General features: G+C 40.6%; 1 protein-coding gene across 2 annotated transcripts in view; it reads left to right on the forward strand.

Moving 5' to 3' along the window:
* LOC117331594 (integrin beta-3-like) overlaps positions 1 to 15,511 on the forward strand; it is a 51,168-nt gene extending 35,657 nt beyond the window's left edge. For both annotated transcript variants that reach the window (XM_033890399.1, XM_033890400.1), the window contains 5 exons: positions 1,983 to 2,092; positions 4,172 to 4,267; positions 4,607 to 4,736; positions 5,790 to 5,903; positions 11,198 to 15,511. In XM_033890399.1, the coding sequence (XP_033746290.1) occupies positions 1,983 to 2,092; positions 4,172 to 4,267; positions 4,607 to 4,736; positions 5,790 to 5,903; positions 11,198 to 11,388 (641 nt within the window). In that variant the 3' untranslated portion in view covers positions 11,389 to 15,511. The remainder of the gene's footprint in view (positions 1 to 1,982; positions 2,093 to 4,171; positions 4,268 to 4,606; positions 4,737 to 5,789; positions 5,904 to 11,197) is intronic.
* Positions 15,512 to 15,912: the final 401 nt, after the last annotated feature.

A 15,912-nucleotide genomic window follows, 5' to 3' on the forward strand; every position in this document is an offset into this window, starting at 1 on the left:
AGATGTGTAGAGGTAAGTACTGTCTGTGTGACCACTACACCTGTCAGGTGTGTGGAGGTAAGTACTGTCTGTGTGACCACTACACCTGTCAGGTGTGTGGAGGTAAGTACTGTCTATGTGACCACTACACCTGTCAGATGTGTGGAGGTAAGTACTGTCTGTGTGACCACTACACCTGTCAGATGTGTGGAGGTAAGTACTGTCTGTGTGACCACTACACCTGTCAGATGTGTGGAGGTAAGTACTGTCTGTGTGACCACTACACCTGTCAGATGTGTGGAGGTAAGTACTGTCTGTGTGACCACTACACCTGTCAGATGTGTGGAGGTAAGTACTGTCTGTGTGACCACTACACCTGTCAGATGTGTGGAGGTAAGTACTGTCTGTGTGACCACTACACCTGTCAGATGTGTGGAGGTAAGTACTGTCTGTGTGACCACTACACCTGTCAGATGTGTGGAGGTAAGTACTGTCTGTGTGACCACTACACCTGTCAGATGTGTGGAGGTAAGTACTGTCTGTGTGACGACTACACCTGTCAGATGTGTGGAGGTAAGTACTGTCTGTGTGACGACTACACCTGTCAGATGTGTGGAGGTAAGTACTGTCTGTGTGACGACTACACCTGTCAGATGTGTGGAGGTAAGTACTGTCTGTGTGACGACTACACCTGTCAGATGTGTGGAGGTAAGTACTGTCTGTGTGACCACTACACCTGTCAGATGTGTGGAGGTAAGTACTGTCTGTGTGACCACTACACCTGTCAGATGTGTGGAGGTAAGTACTGTCTGTGTGACCACTACACCTGTCAGATGTGTGGAGGTAAGTACTGTCTGTGTGACCACTACACCTGTCAGATGTGTGGAGGTAAGTACTGTCTGTGTGACCACTACACCTGTCAGATGTGTGGAGGTAAGTACTGTGTGACCACTACACCTGTCAGATGTGTGGAGGTAAGTACTGTCTGTGTGACCACTACACCTGTCAGATGTGTGGAGGTAAGTACTGTCTGTGTGACCACTACACCTGTCAGATGTGTGGAGGTAAGTACTGTCTGTGTGACCACTACACCTGTCAGATGTGTGGAGGTAAGTACTGTCTGTGTGACGACTACACCTGTCAGATGTGTGGAGGTAAGTACTGTCTGTGTGACGACTACACCTGTCAGATGTGTGGAGGTAAGTACTGTCTGTGTGACGACTACACCTGTCAGATGTGTGGAGGTAAGTACTGTCTGTGTGACGACTACACCTGTCAGATGTGTGGAGGTAAGTACTGTCTGTGTGACGACTACACCTGTCAGATGTGTGGAGGTAAGTACTGTCTGTGTGACGACTACACCTGTCAGATGTGTGGAGGTAAGTACTGTCTGTGTGACGACTACACCTGTCAGATGTGTGGAGGTAAGTACTGTCTGTGTGACCACTACACCTGTCAGATGTGTGGAGGTAAGTACTGTCTGTGTGACCACTACACCTGTCAGATGTGTGGAGGTAAGTACTGTCTGTGTGACGACTACACCTGTCAGATGTGTGGAGGTAAGTACTGTCTGTGTGACGACTACACCTGTCAGATGTGTGGAGGTAAGTACTGTCTGTGTGACCACTACACCTGTCAGATGTGTGGAGGTAAGTACTGTCTGTGTGACCACTACACCTGTCAGATGTGTGGAGGTAAGTACTGTCTATGTGACGACTACACCTGTCAGATGTGTGGAGGTAAGTACACGGAAGATAACATGTACCTTCGCTATGCTTCCAAGTCTATTTAACACCAATTGCTGCTAAACGTGAATTATATGCAATGGCAGCATTATTAGTAAAAGGACCGGCTGATGACGTAGATTGGCACTGCTGAATATGGAATAACGGAAAGTCAGGAATAACTTCTGATTGTGGAAATCTATAAAATTGTGAGTGGATAGACTTATTTAAGAAATAATGGGAAGGTAAAGTGTTTAAGGTCTGATCTTTTTGTTGTAGGCAATGCTCGAGGGAGATGCAGGTGTGGGGAGTGTCAGTGTGGTCCTGACTACACGGGCAAGGCCTGTGGCTGTAGCAGCATCACGGAGGGATGTATAGCCTCTGATGGAGTAAGTCAGCCATAACAGCCCCCCCCCCCTCCCCCTCCCCCCACCCGCCCTCTCATAATATTATGAGGGTTGTCTCCCTTATCAATATAACTGTGAATGGTAGTCTCCTCTATCATATAATATTGTAAGGGGGTTGTCTCCCCTATCATATGATATTGTAAGGGGGTTGTCTCCCCTATCATATACTATTGTAAGGGGGTTGTCTCCCCTATCATATGATATTGTAAGGGGGTTGTCTCCCCTATCATATAATATTGTAAGGGGGTTGTCTCCCCTATCATATGATATTGTAAGGGGGTTGTCTCCCCTATCATATACTATTGTAAGGAGGTTGTCTCCCCTATCATATGATAATGTAAGGGGGTTGTCTCCCCTATTATATGACATTGTTAGGGGGTTGTTTTCCCTTTCATATAACAATGTGAGGGGGCTGTTATTTATATCAGTGTAGCATGTGGTTGTCTCTCTGTATCAGTGAGCTATGTGGTGGGACTATCTCCCCTATCAGTTTACCATGTGACCAGGATGACCAGGACTGTCTCCCTATCAGTATAAGATGTACCCAGGATATTCTCCCTATCAGTAATGTGTACGACAGGACTGTCTCCCTATCAGTATTTTGTGTGACAGGACTGTCTCCCTATCAGTATTTTGTGTGACATGACTGTCTCCCTATCAGTATTTTGTGTGACAGGACTGTCTCCCTATCAGTATTTTGTGTGACAGGACTGTCTCCCTGTCAGTAATTTGTACGACAGGACTGTCTCCCTGTCAGTATTTTGTGTGACAGGACTGTCTCCCTGTCAGTATTTTGTGTTACAGGACTGTCTCCCTATCAGTATTTTGTGTGACAGGACTGTCTCCCTGTCAGTATTTTGTGTGACAGGACTGTCTCCCTGTCAGTAATTTGTGTGACAGGACTGTCTCCCTATCAGTAATTTGTGTGACAGGACTGTCTCCCTATCAGTATTTTGTGTGACAGGACTGTCTCCCTATCAGTATTTTGTGTGACAGGACTGTCTCCCTATCAGTAATTTGTACGACAGGACTGTCTCCCTGTCAGTAATTTGTACGACAGGACTGTCTCCCTGTCAGTATTTTGTGTGACAGGACTGTCTCCCTGTCAGTATTTTGTACGACAGGACTGTCTCCCTGTCAGTATTTTGTGTGACAGGAATGTCTCCCTGTCAGTATTTTGTACGACAGGAATGTCTCCCTGTCAGTATTTTGTGTGACAGGACTGTCTCCCTATCAGTATTTTGTACGACAGGACTGTCTCCCTGTCAGTGTTTTGTGTGACAGGACTATCTCCCTATCAGTATAACATGTGGTGTGAGTTGTCCTCAATCAGTATAACATGTGGTGTGAGTTGAATCCTCAATCAGTATAACATGTGATGTGGGTTGTATCCTCAATCAGTATAACATGTGGCGGAGTTGTCTCCCCATCCGTATACTATATGTGGTGGGTTTGTTTTGTGTACCGTAATTCAATGTTTAGTAAGAGGCTGTAGGCGATAACTCTTTTTATCTTAATTACACATTCCAAGTACATACTGATCTTTATGTTTTCTAACCAATCACATGTGTTGATGGGGATGTGACGTCACAATGAAAAACTTCACAGACTGAATCATTCAGCAGACACGTACACATGCGCAACACGCCCTTTGTACTTGTGTTTTATTGGATTAATGTCGATGTTGATAGCCTTTCTATAAAATGTAATTAGAAAATAGTTTGCCCACTTGCTTTCTATCATATACATTATCGGGGTTTTGTTATACTTCTGTATCCGTATTGAGGTTAATATTTTTTTTGTTTGTGTCGCGTCCATCATTGAACAAATTGTCAAAATATTATAAGTAGTTTGCTGTAAGGAAGTCACACATTGATTGTGGGTACATCATACAGCGGACGATGGGGAGGGAGCACATATACTACCTATCTAACATCAATCATATGTTAGGGAGACCTTGTAGATGACATGGTTGGAGATTTTGTAAACAAATACTACTTAACTGAATTAATAATATCATTACTTACTTATATAGTTTGTGATTATTTTCTGTGCCCACAGAGCCTGTGTAACAACCAGGGATCATGTGTGTGTGGTTATTGCCAGTGTGACAAAGACAGTGTTTACAGGGGCGTGACCTGTGAGGAGAACCCGTCTGTAAGTAAAACTAAACTGTAGAGAATAAAGAGATTCCTTGTTGGATACTCCACATATGTAATATATGATATACATGTGCGACAATGATATAATATCAATTTTCCTGTCCATTATTTTGTCTTTGTGGCCCCTCTACACACTGTTCATGTAGCCCATGTTGCACCATGTAGGCCTCAATTCGTCATTGAATTGAATTATACGTCTCATTGTATACGTCATATCAGGGACCCAGAGCCAGGGATGTATTCATTATTGTACAAATACAATATTATTTCCTGCCAAGACCAAACTAAGTTTTAATAATTAACTTTCAATATACATTCTTTAATCGTCCTATAGAATGCCTGTCAGGACCTGAAGCAGTGTATCCAATGCCGTGTGTTCGGGAGCGGTCCACTGTCCAAGGCCGACTGCGCTAACGATCGTGTGTGCTCCAACCTTCGGATACACTCAGTGGAAAAATTCATAGGTTAGTGGAATACATCAACTTACCCACAAAATAAGGCGTAAAACAAACAAAATGGTGGTCAATTGAATTATCAGAAACTATATCAGGCAACAGTGTATATTTTTATTACATAATGCGTTTGATTTTCCTTACCTATACGCATAAGATATATTTTGAATATTTACCTGACTCATGTAAATGTAAATCAGTGTATTTCCGACTGTTGACCGGTCAATATTTTGACTGTTGACTGGCGCGGAACACCCGCGGAACACCTGCACGCGCCCAAACACCTTAATAGTTACGATGAAGCGTCTTTTCTGATCGTGATTTGTAAGTAGTATCTCTAGCAACGCTAAGATTCGAAGTCAGGAAGGTTCAAAGAAATCTCAAATCAGGGTTTGTTGTATTGCACCGCTGAAATGACTATTGCACGGTCTACGAACTATTGAACACCTATGACGTTTCAGAATTTAGTTCTACCCATTCAAGCGTCTAAGTCACTCAGATGTCAACACTGACAGACGACAGTCATGGTAACTTCTAGCTAGGCTTACATGAAAGTCGAGATTTCAGTGACTCTAAGTGTGTTTGAGTGATTATGTAATATAACAAGTATATCATAGGTGTCTGATATAGGTTAACTTTTCTGATATACGTAAGATTTGTTTTAAAAGTTATTATTTTAAATAGTCAAGCATGTTTAAATTTAGAGCATGTTTAACGGACAAAATACAAAAGAATTAGTAAATAGGTCAAATATGTTAAAGCGGCTAATGCCAACAGAATTTCATAAACCTAATTAGTTATGTTCTAGAGTTTCTTTCATGTATTTATACTTGCTACTGATCAGTCGGAAGACTCAAAGTTGATTAGGATATTGAACTTGAACTTGAGTCAGATTAATTAACTAAAAAAATATTTGAAACATTTTTCAGCACAAAATAAAATTCGGAATGATATAAAATCTGAAAAAATAGCACCAATTTAACAAATTTTAACATTTTTTTCAAAATTACATATATATTTAAACAAAATTATTATATTTATTGTTATTCCTGCATTTGTTTTCAGAATCTCGATCAGAGTATATATGTGAATTCAAAGACGAGGATGACTGTTTATTTCGCTTTGGCTATTCCTATGAACAAACTGGAACCAAGTTAGTTCAGGCGTGGACCATCAAACGTAAGTTATACTGTATGGGTAGTACCACACCTTACATCATACAGGCGTGGACCATCAAACGTACGTTATACTGTACGGGTAGTACCGCACCATACATCATACAGGCAGGGACCATCAAACGTAAGTTATACCGTACGGACAGTACCGCACCATACATCATACAGGCGTGGACCATCAAACGTAAATTATACAGTACGGGTAGTACCGCACCTTACATCATACAGGCGTGGACCATCAAACGTAAGTTATACTGCATGGACAGTACCGCACCTTACATCATACAGCCGTGGACCATCAAACTTATGTTATACTGTATGGACAGTACCGCACCTTACATCATACAGGCGTGGACCATCAAACTTATGTTATACTGTATGGACAGTACCGCACCTTACATCATACAGGCGTGGACCATCAAACGTAAGTTATACTGTACGGACAGTACCGCACCATACATCATACAGGCGTGGACCATCAAACGTAATTTATACTGTATGGGTAGTACCGCACCTTACATCATACAGGCGTGGACCATCAAACGTACGTTATACTGTACGGACAGTACCGCACCATACATCACACAGGCATGGACCATCAAACGTAAGTTATACTCTACGGGTAGTACCGCACTATACATCATTCTTGTGTTGACCATCAAACGTAAGTTATACTGTACGGGTAGTACCGCACCATACATCATACAGGCGGGGACCATCAAACGTAAGTTATACTGTACGGGCAGTACCGCACCATACATCATACAGGCGTGGACCATCAAACGTAATTTATACTGTACGGACAGTACCGCACCATACATCATACAGGCGGGGACCATCAAACGTTAGTTATACTGTACGGACAGTACCGCACCATACATCATACAGGCGGGGACCATCAAACGTTAGTTATACTGTATGGACAGTACCGCACCATACATCATACAGGCGGGGACCATCAAACGTACGTTATACTGTACGGACAGTACCGCACCATACATCATACAGGCGGGGACCATCAAACGTAAGTTATACTGTACGGGCAGTACCGCACCTTACATCATACAGGCGGGGACCATCAAACTTATGTTATACTGTACGGGTAGTACCGCACCATACATCATACAGGCGTGGACCATCAAACGTTAGTTATACTGTATGGACAGTACCGCACCTTACATCATACAGGCGGGGACCATCAAACTTATGTTATACTGTACGGACAGTGCTACACCACACATCATACAGGCGTGGACCATCAAACGTAAATTATACAGTACGGGTAGTACCGCACCTTACATCATACAGGCGTGGACCATCAAACGTAAATTATACTGTACGGACAGTACCGCACCATACATCACACAGGCGTGGACCATCAAACGTAAGTTATACTGTACGGACAGTACCGCACCATACATCATACAGACGTGGACCATCAAACGTTAGTTATACTGTACGGACAGTACCGCACCATACATCACACAGGCGTGGACCATCAAACGTAAGTTATACTGTACGGACAGTACCGCACCATACATCATACAGGCGTGGACCACCAAACGTAATTTATACTGTATGAAAAGTACCGGACTTTACATCATACAGGCTGGACCATCAAACGTAAGTTATACTGTACTGACAGTACCGCACCTTACATCATACAGGCGTGGACCACCAAACGTAATTTATACTGTATGAAAAGTACCGGACTTTACATCATACAGGCGTGGACCATCAAACGTAAGTTATACTGTATGGACATTACCGCACCTTACATCACACAGGCGTGGACCATCAAACGTACGTTATACTGTACGGACTGATCGCATTATACATCATACAGGCGTGGACCATCAAACGTAAGTTATACTGTACGGACAGTACCGCACCATACATCATACAGGCGTGGACCATCAAACGTAAGTTATACTGTACGGACAGTACCGCACCATACATCATACAGGCGTGGACCATCAAACGTAAGTTATACTGTACGGACAGTACCGCACCTTACATCATACAGACGTGGACCATCAAACGTAAGTTATACTGTACGGACAGTACCGCACCTTACATCATACAGGCGTGGACCATCAAACGTAAGTTATACTGTACGGACAGTACCGCACCTTACATCATACAGGCGTGGACCATCAAACGTAAGTTATACTGTACGGGTAGTACCGCACCATACATCATACAGGCGTGGACCATCAAACGTTAGTTATACTGTACGGACAGTACCGCACCTTACATCATACAGGCGTGGACCATCAAACTTATGTTATACTGTACGGACAGTGCTACACCACACATCATACAGGCGTGGACCATCAAACGTAAGTTATACTGTACGGACAGTACCGCTCAATACATCATACAAACGTGGACCATCAAACGTAAGTTAATGTAGGTTATGTATAGGAATTGCATATCGTAGAGGTTCACTAATGCAGTAAGAATCAATAGGCTAACGGGATCTGTATTGATGAGAAATGGCCCTAAGATTTATTCTGGACAAGCATCCCTTCTAGAATTGACGTCAGAGTTTGATACAGCCAATCTTTCTTTGCATGAATTTCTATATATCATTATCGATATAAGTATTACGAGGGCGTATGTTACACTACTACCTGATAGCTACACCATGAAACCATTAATTGAAACGTTTTCTATATCAACCAAGCATGTATACGTGAAGAATTGGCTATAAACCTTCCTCAGATAACATACCGTATTTATCGTAAAGGACCCCGCGTTTCAAAATCTATCGTATATACAGTACAGTGCGCATGTCCTACGCTGGCATACCGTACAAACCGTACAATCTCGTACACGGATCTGTTATCTGAGCATACCGTAAAGTCCCCAATCACGTTAAACGTGCACACAATGTGACCGTAAATACCGCAAAATTTTCCCACACTGCCGTATCAGTGTATACAATCTGATACCGTATATACCGTAAAGATTCCCCACACTGCCCTATCAGTGTATACAATCTGATACCGTATATACCGTAAAGTTTCCCCACACTGCCCTATATACCGTAAAGTTTCCCCACATTGCCCTATCAGTGTATACAATCTGATACCGTATATACCGTAAAGTTTCCCCACACTGCCCTATATACCGTAAAGTTTCCCCACACTACCCTATCAGTGTATACAATCTGATACCGTATATACCGTAAAGTTTCCCCTACACTACCCTATCAGTGTATACAATCTGATACCGTATATACCGTAAAGTTTCCCTACATTGCCCTATATACCGTTAAGTTTCCCCACACTACCCTATCAGTGTATACAATCTGATACCGTATATACCGTAAAGTTTCCCTACACTACCCTATCAGTGTATACAATCTGATACCGTATATACCGTTAAGTTTCCCTACACTACCCTATCAGTGTATACAATCTGATACCGTATATACCGTAAAGTTTCCCCACACTGCCCTATCTACCGTAAAGTTTCCCCACACTACCCTATCAGTGTATACAATCTGATACCGTATATACCGTTAAGTTTCCCCACACTGCCCTATCAGTGTATACAATCTGATACCGTACATACCGTAAAGTTTCCCTACATTGCCCTATATACCGTTAAGTTTCCCCACATTGCCCTATCAGTGTATACAATCTGATACCGTATATACCGTAAAGTTTCCCTACATTGCCCTATATACCGTAAAGTTTCCCCACATTGCCCTATCAGTGTATACAATCTGATACCGTATATACCGTAAAGTTTCCCTACATTGCCCTATATACCGTAAAGTTTCCCCACACTACCCTATCAGTGTATACAATCTGATACCGTATATACCGTAACGTTTCCCCACATTACCCTATCAGTGTCTACAATCTGATACCGTATATACCGTAAAGTTTCCCCACACTGCCCTATCAGCGTATACAATCTGATACCGTATATACCGTAAAGTTTCCCCACACTGCCCTATCAGCGTATACAATCTGATACCATATATACCGTAAAGTTTCCCCACATTGCCCAATATACCGTAAAGATTCCCCACACTACCCTATCAGTGTATACAATCTGATACCGTATATACCGTACAGTTTCCCCACACTACCCTATCAGTGTATACAATCTGATACCGTATATACCGTTAAGTTTCCCCACATTGCCCTATCAGTGTATACAATCTGATACCATATATACCGTAAAGTTTCCCCACATTGCCCAATATACCGTAAAGATTCCCCACACTACCCTATCAGTGTATACAATCTGATACCGTATATACCGTACAGTTTCCCCACACTACCCTATCAGTGTATATAATTTGATACCGTATATACTGTAAAGTTTCCCAACACTTCCCTATCAGTGTATACAATCTGATACCGTATATACCGTAAAGTTTCCCCACATTGCCCTATCCATGTATACAATCTGATACCGTATATACCGTAAAGTTTCCCAACACTGCCCTATATACCGTAAAGTTTCCCCACACTGCCCTATCAGTGTATACAATCTGATACCGTATATACCGTAAAGTTTCCCCACACTACCCTATCAGTGTATACAATCTGATACCGTATATACCGTAAAGTTTCTCAACACTGCCCTATATACCGTAAAGTTTCCCCACATTGCCCTATCAGTGTATACAATCTGATACCGTACATAAACCGTAAAGCACCCGACGCGTTTCTAATGGGTATGTCATCTGATACCGGAAATACCGCAAAGGATCTCACGTTTCTCTAAAAAAATGTTTTCTTTAAAATCGTACCAGTTGACGACTAATTATTTGTGACCTATGTTTATGACAATAGTATTTCATTTCAACATATTTTATTTAAAATCAAATGGATTGAACATCAGGCTTAAGCCTATACTATATTTAAGTTCTCTCCATAACATATTACATTTTCAAATAATTAGTATCCGGTTATTAGTCAAGAATGGAAAGTATAGTATATATAGAAAGAGTATGAATAATATATAATGATAATCGTATGGGTTTTCTTTTTCTTTTTGATATTTTACAAATCATTATTAAATATATTATAAGTAGTACTCGTTTACTACGCAGGAGAGAGACAAGTTTCCGACTATGACAATATATGCAGTATGTATGCAACTATGCTTATGCTTGTATGTAATAGTTTTATCTGATATCAATGGTGAATAAGTTGTTACAATGGACAAACCCTCTACATTTTGTACATGTATCTTATCGGCATATCTGTTTTCATTATTTCGGACTATGAAAATAATTTAGGTTGACTGGTTTCGCTCTTCCTGTTTCAGAGTGTGGGCGGCCTGAGTATACCGAAGTAGAGGAGGAATCGAGTCCGAAAGTTAACCCTGTACAGAGCGATGCACCCACTGGTTTTCAGGAAGAAGGAGACACGGCCGATACTAATGGCGGCATTGTACATTCGTTCAGCCTCTTTACGACTGTCGGAACCGTTCTTCTTGTACTACTCCAACTCTCGTGATATTGATTAGATATGTAATTGTTCTGCTTGAATGAGCAGACTTCGGACATGCTCCTTTCAAATCAATGGTGAGGCGGCTGTCGAGGGAAACATCTACGGGTGATTTTAGGACCAGGGACCGAGTTGAATGTAGTCTGATTTATACATAACATAACTTGGTACTTATTAAGTGCGATTTGAAGACACACAAAAATTCTAAAAGAAGACAAATTAGGCGAGTTTACTTTATCACAGTCCTGAGTTATATCTAGGATCTGTGTCCCAGAAGTCGCGATGTCTGTTTTATATTCGGATGTGTAATTTAATTATAACGGTTTTCGCCACCATACATTCAATAACTTGAAGGCGGCCACCACGTGTTTTATTATTCAGCGATGACGCAAAGTGTGATTACCATGGTTATCTATTTGTTGTGTGACACACTACACATATTGCTGGAACGTGTGTGACGCATTACACATGACGCCCAACAAAATATTGTGACGTACAACACTGTTTTTCATAATCATGAATGTACCTAGTTGGCCAACAGACCATTGGCTTGTGACGTACGGTTTTAGTTGGCGTAAACCATATTCTTTTTATCGACGTAACATCATTGAATTGTTATGTTAAGAATTAGATGTCTTTGATCCATGACGTCTTCCACATCTCATGGGAGCGTTTATAAGCCTTGTGTATTTGAAAAACTCTCTTGAATGTGACTTTTGCTCACATAGATTCCGAGTGTCATCGATTTACCCATCGTCGGAAACCCTCGAGACTTTCCACACGGTATCATTGATCATGCATTATATTGTTATTATATTGTGGTTTGGTACTATGTTTCATACATCTCATCTGTGGTAAAATTCTAAAGGTAGTATGTGTGTCGATAGACGCGCTACACATTACATTATAATATAGATATCTTCAGGACTAGTTTTCTAGTAATTTTGAGGCCAGTTGTGTACAATGACGCCGACGTATGTTATTATCAATGTTTGGTGGGTTTTACATCACATATGAGTGTTGTGGTACCAAACTGTGACAGCATACTGTTATTACATATTCCTTTAAGCACATGTCTTAATATTTTCGACCTTTATAAAAAACAAAAACAAAAAACAAAAAAACAACAACATGAAAATCAAATTTGACAATGCTCCTGACAGGAAACTTTAACATCCAGAGCACTAAAAAGGTTTTAATATATATGTATTCTTTCTTCAGACGATAACAGCTATTAAGATAGTTTAAATGTAACCCTCATGACCTTGACAGTTTTCCTTTCAAGGTCGTGTTGACACAACGCCTTAGCGCAATCTGACGTAATGTCTTGTAGCGCTTCTATAAATTATATTCCCCCTACATTCCTCTGTCTTTCGACATTTAATAAATCAATGCAGTGTACGTGACTTCTGTCAGTGACCATTAAAGTCAAACTTACTCCCGGCTATAGATTTTGTGAAATATCTATTGTGTTACAGTAGTAGATGTGACTTCCGTCTACAGTGTTACTGGAGTAGACGTGACTTCCGTCTACAGTGTTACTGGAGTAGACGTGACTTCCGTCTACAGTGTTACTGGAGTAGACGTGACTTCCGTCTACAGTGTTACAGTAGTAGATGTGACTTCCGTCTACAGTGTTACTGGAGTAGATGTGACTTCCGTCTACAGTGTTACTGGAGTAGATGTTACTTCCGTCTACAGTATCACTGAGGTAGACGTGACTTCCGTCTACAGCGTTACAGTAGTAGATGTGACTTCCGTCTACAGTGTTACAGTATAGTAGACGTGACTTCCGTCTACAGTGTTACTGGAGTAGATGTGACTTCCGTCTACAGTGTTACAGTAATAGATGTGACTTCCGTCTACAGTGTTACTGGAGTAGATGTGACTTCCGTCTACAGTGTTACAGTAGTAGATGTGACTTCCGTCTACAGTGTTACATTAGTAGACGTGACTTCCGTCTACAGCGTTACAGTAGTAGATGTGACTTCCGTCTACAGTGTTACAGTATAGTAGACGTGACTTCCGTCTACAGCGTTACAGTAGTAGATGTGACTTCCGTCTACAGTATCACTGAAGTAGATGTTACTTCCGTCTACAGTATCACTGAGGTAGATGTGACTTCCGTCTACAGTATCACTGAAGTAGATGTGACTTCCGTCTACAGTGTCACTGAATTAAATGCGTGTTCTTTACATAGTGCCTTTTTTAATTATATATTCATATTTATACCAATAAAATCTATTATTAACATTATTTTCACATCAGCTACGAAATGAAGAACATTTTGGGATCTACTTCGTGGTATGTGCTGGCAGTGCGCTACCTGTACCAAGTATGTGTTTAATACGTGTATAGGAGAGGTACACCCAGACGATCTGTCTAATGGACTAATTCAAAACTTACGTAAACACTCCGTATCGCAAAGCAGTTGAGAAAGGCATGGTGTTCTGTTGAAATCGACTTAGTACGTAACATCAGGGTAAAATCTGAATTCGAAAAACCTATCCCAAATGTATTCCAAATGTCCGTCTCTGTTATTCTATGCCCCATTAAAAGTGTGCTACATTGACAGAATCAGCTAATTTCTTATGGTTCTCCGTCTATTTCAAGGTCGAAAAGTAAAATCTCCATATAGGATAGATTCCCCATGTATATGATGCTCCCCTATGATATTCCCCGTACAATGTTTACCGTAGGATATTTCCCATAACATATCGATTTCCCTTTTAGGGCTCACACAACTAAATAATTTACGTTACGTTATTACTAAATATTTCAGCTTATAACTTAAAATAAGAGATGCATACCTTGCAAAGGCTACACATTTTTTGACGGGTTTAATGGAATATTTCAAGTGTCACTGCCTCCTGAAGTTGACAACCGGAAGTTTAAATAAAAAAATCGGTGACCCAAAACAACTGACCCCCGAGTTTTTGCCCCTTCTAAATTTCCACACAGGCATGCAATTATTTCAAAGGCATAACTTTTTCAGAATCTAAGTACCTGTACATTCCATTCTCATTAAAATTCCTCTTTGGCTCAGTAACTAAGAAGAACTCATTTTAGATGGGAATTACAATCAGACGAAACACTTGGTGATGGCTGATTTAGTTGTGCGAGTCCTATAAACACTCCCGAACACGTCACTAATTAGTTGGATACCAATCTCACGGTTTCCTCTATGTGGTTTAAAATGTTGTAAATCTATTGTTTATATTTAATTATTGTATTGTTTAAATGTTTAATTCTCGTGTTTTCAGAGTTGTGATAGTAGTTATACCGTCAGGATATTGATGACGTCACAAAACGTTGTATTATTAATAATCGTTTACTCGTCAGGTAACTGTATATTGTGCTGTTTTGCTATTGTATAAAGTCTTTTAATACATTTTTATTAAGTTTTGTATAATGATGTATATTTAAATGGGAAACCATTGTAACCTCGCCATAATAAGTAATCACATCACCTTGTACATATCCAACACACATGTATTTTAATCGCCAGTATAAACATTAGCCATTTCGTATTTGTGCAGTTGTTGAGCACATCTGTTTTCAATTATTTACTTAAATCTTCTATCCTTTTTGCAATGCACTACAAATTAAATGTTGTGCGTGTGTGTTTGTGCTGCCTGGAGAACGTGCTTCACCTTCCAGCCTGGATAACTTAACTACAGGTACCAGTATTGTTTCATTCACAATCCGTGGATTTTATAAATCATGAAACACTTTTCCCCTCTGTTAATATTCAATCGACTCTAGAATGGGAATCATATTTAAAAGCGCCACTGATGGCATCTCTGTATGGGAGAAGTATTATTGTTTTGATGTTGATGAGGTTAGTTAATTGGTTAGAGAGTACGTTTCCTGTTCCGTTGCCAGTCAACTAGCCTGTCTGACGGTAACGCCCCCTAATCCCCAGAGATGAGGGGATCACTTGTAAGTATGTGTAAGTGTCTAAAGTATTAAATGGTTTACATTTGTATATAATTGTAAATAGTATGTGTATGTAATTAAAGAGCCTCGTTCTGCTTCCCTGTGTAAAGCACCTTCGGCTCTGTCTGCTCCTAGCTGGCCCTGTAGTGGTTATACGATATGGAAATTGTATGCAATAAATGTGCGAAAACTGTCTACTTGTACGTTTTACTTTGGTGATAATTGAAACCCGAAGTGTTTACAAGTAATGTGGCGACGACCTGCCATAGCTGCAACCGAAGCTCATGTTTCAATCAAAATATGTCGAAACAGTAAACAGTGAAACGATAAGAATATTTATATTGTAATAAAGATATGTAAATTACTGCGCGGATAATTTCTGATATCGAAATATGTCCTCCTTTTAAACAATCCCGAATACACAAATATTGAAAATGAATCAACAATACTAATTCTGACGACGATAAAACTATAGGCATTTAAGATGATGGATAAGTGTACTTCAAACTGTTTTTCATGTAAAACTGTAAGTACATGAATTATCCCTTTGAGAACAGTTACTTTGTATCTCGTACATATGCACGTTTATTGGAC

The sequence above is a fragment of the Pecten maximus genome, chromosome 7 (assembly GCF_902652985.1).
Source record: "Pecten maximus chromosome 7, xPecMax1.1, whole genome shotgun sequence".
NCBI classification, from domain to species: Eukaryota; Metazoa; Mollusca; class Bivalvia; order Pectinida; family Pectinidae; genus Pecten; species Pecten maximus.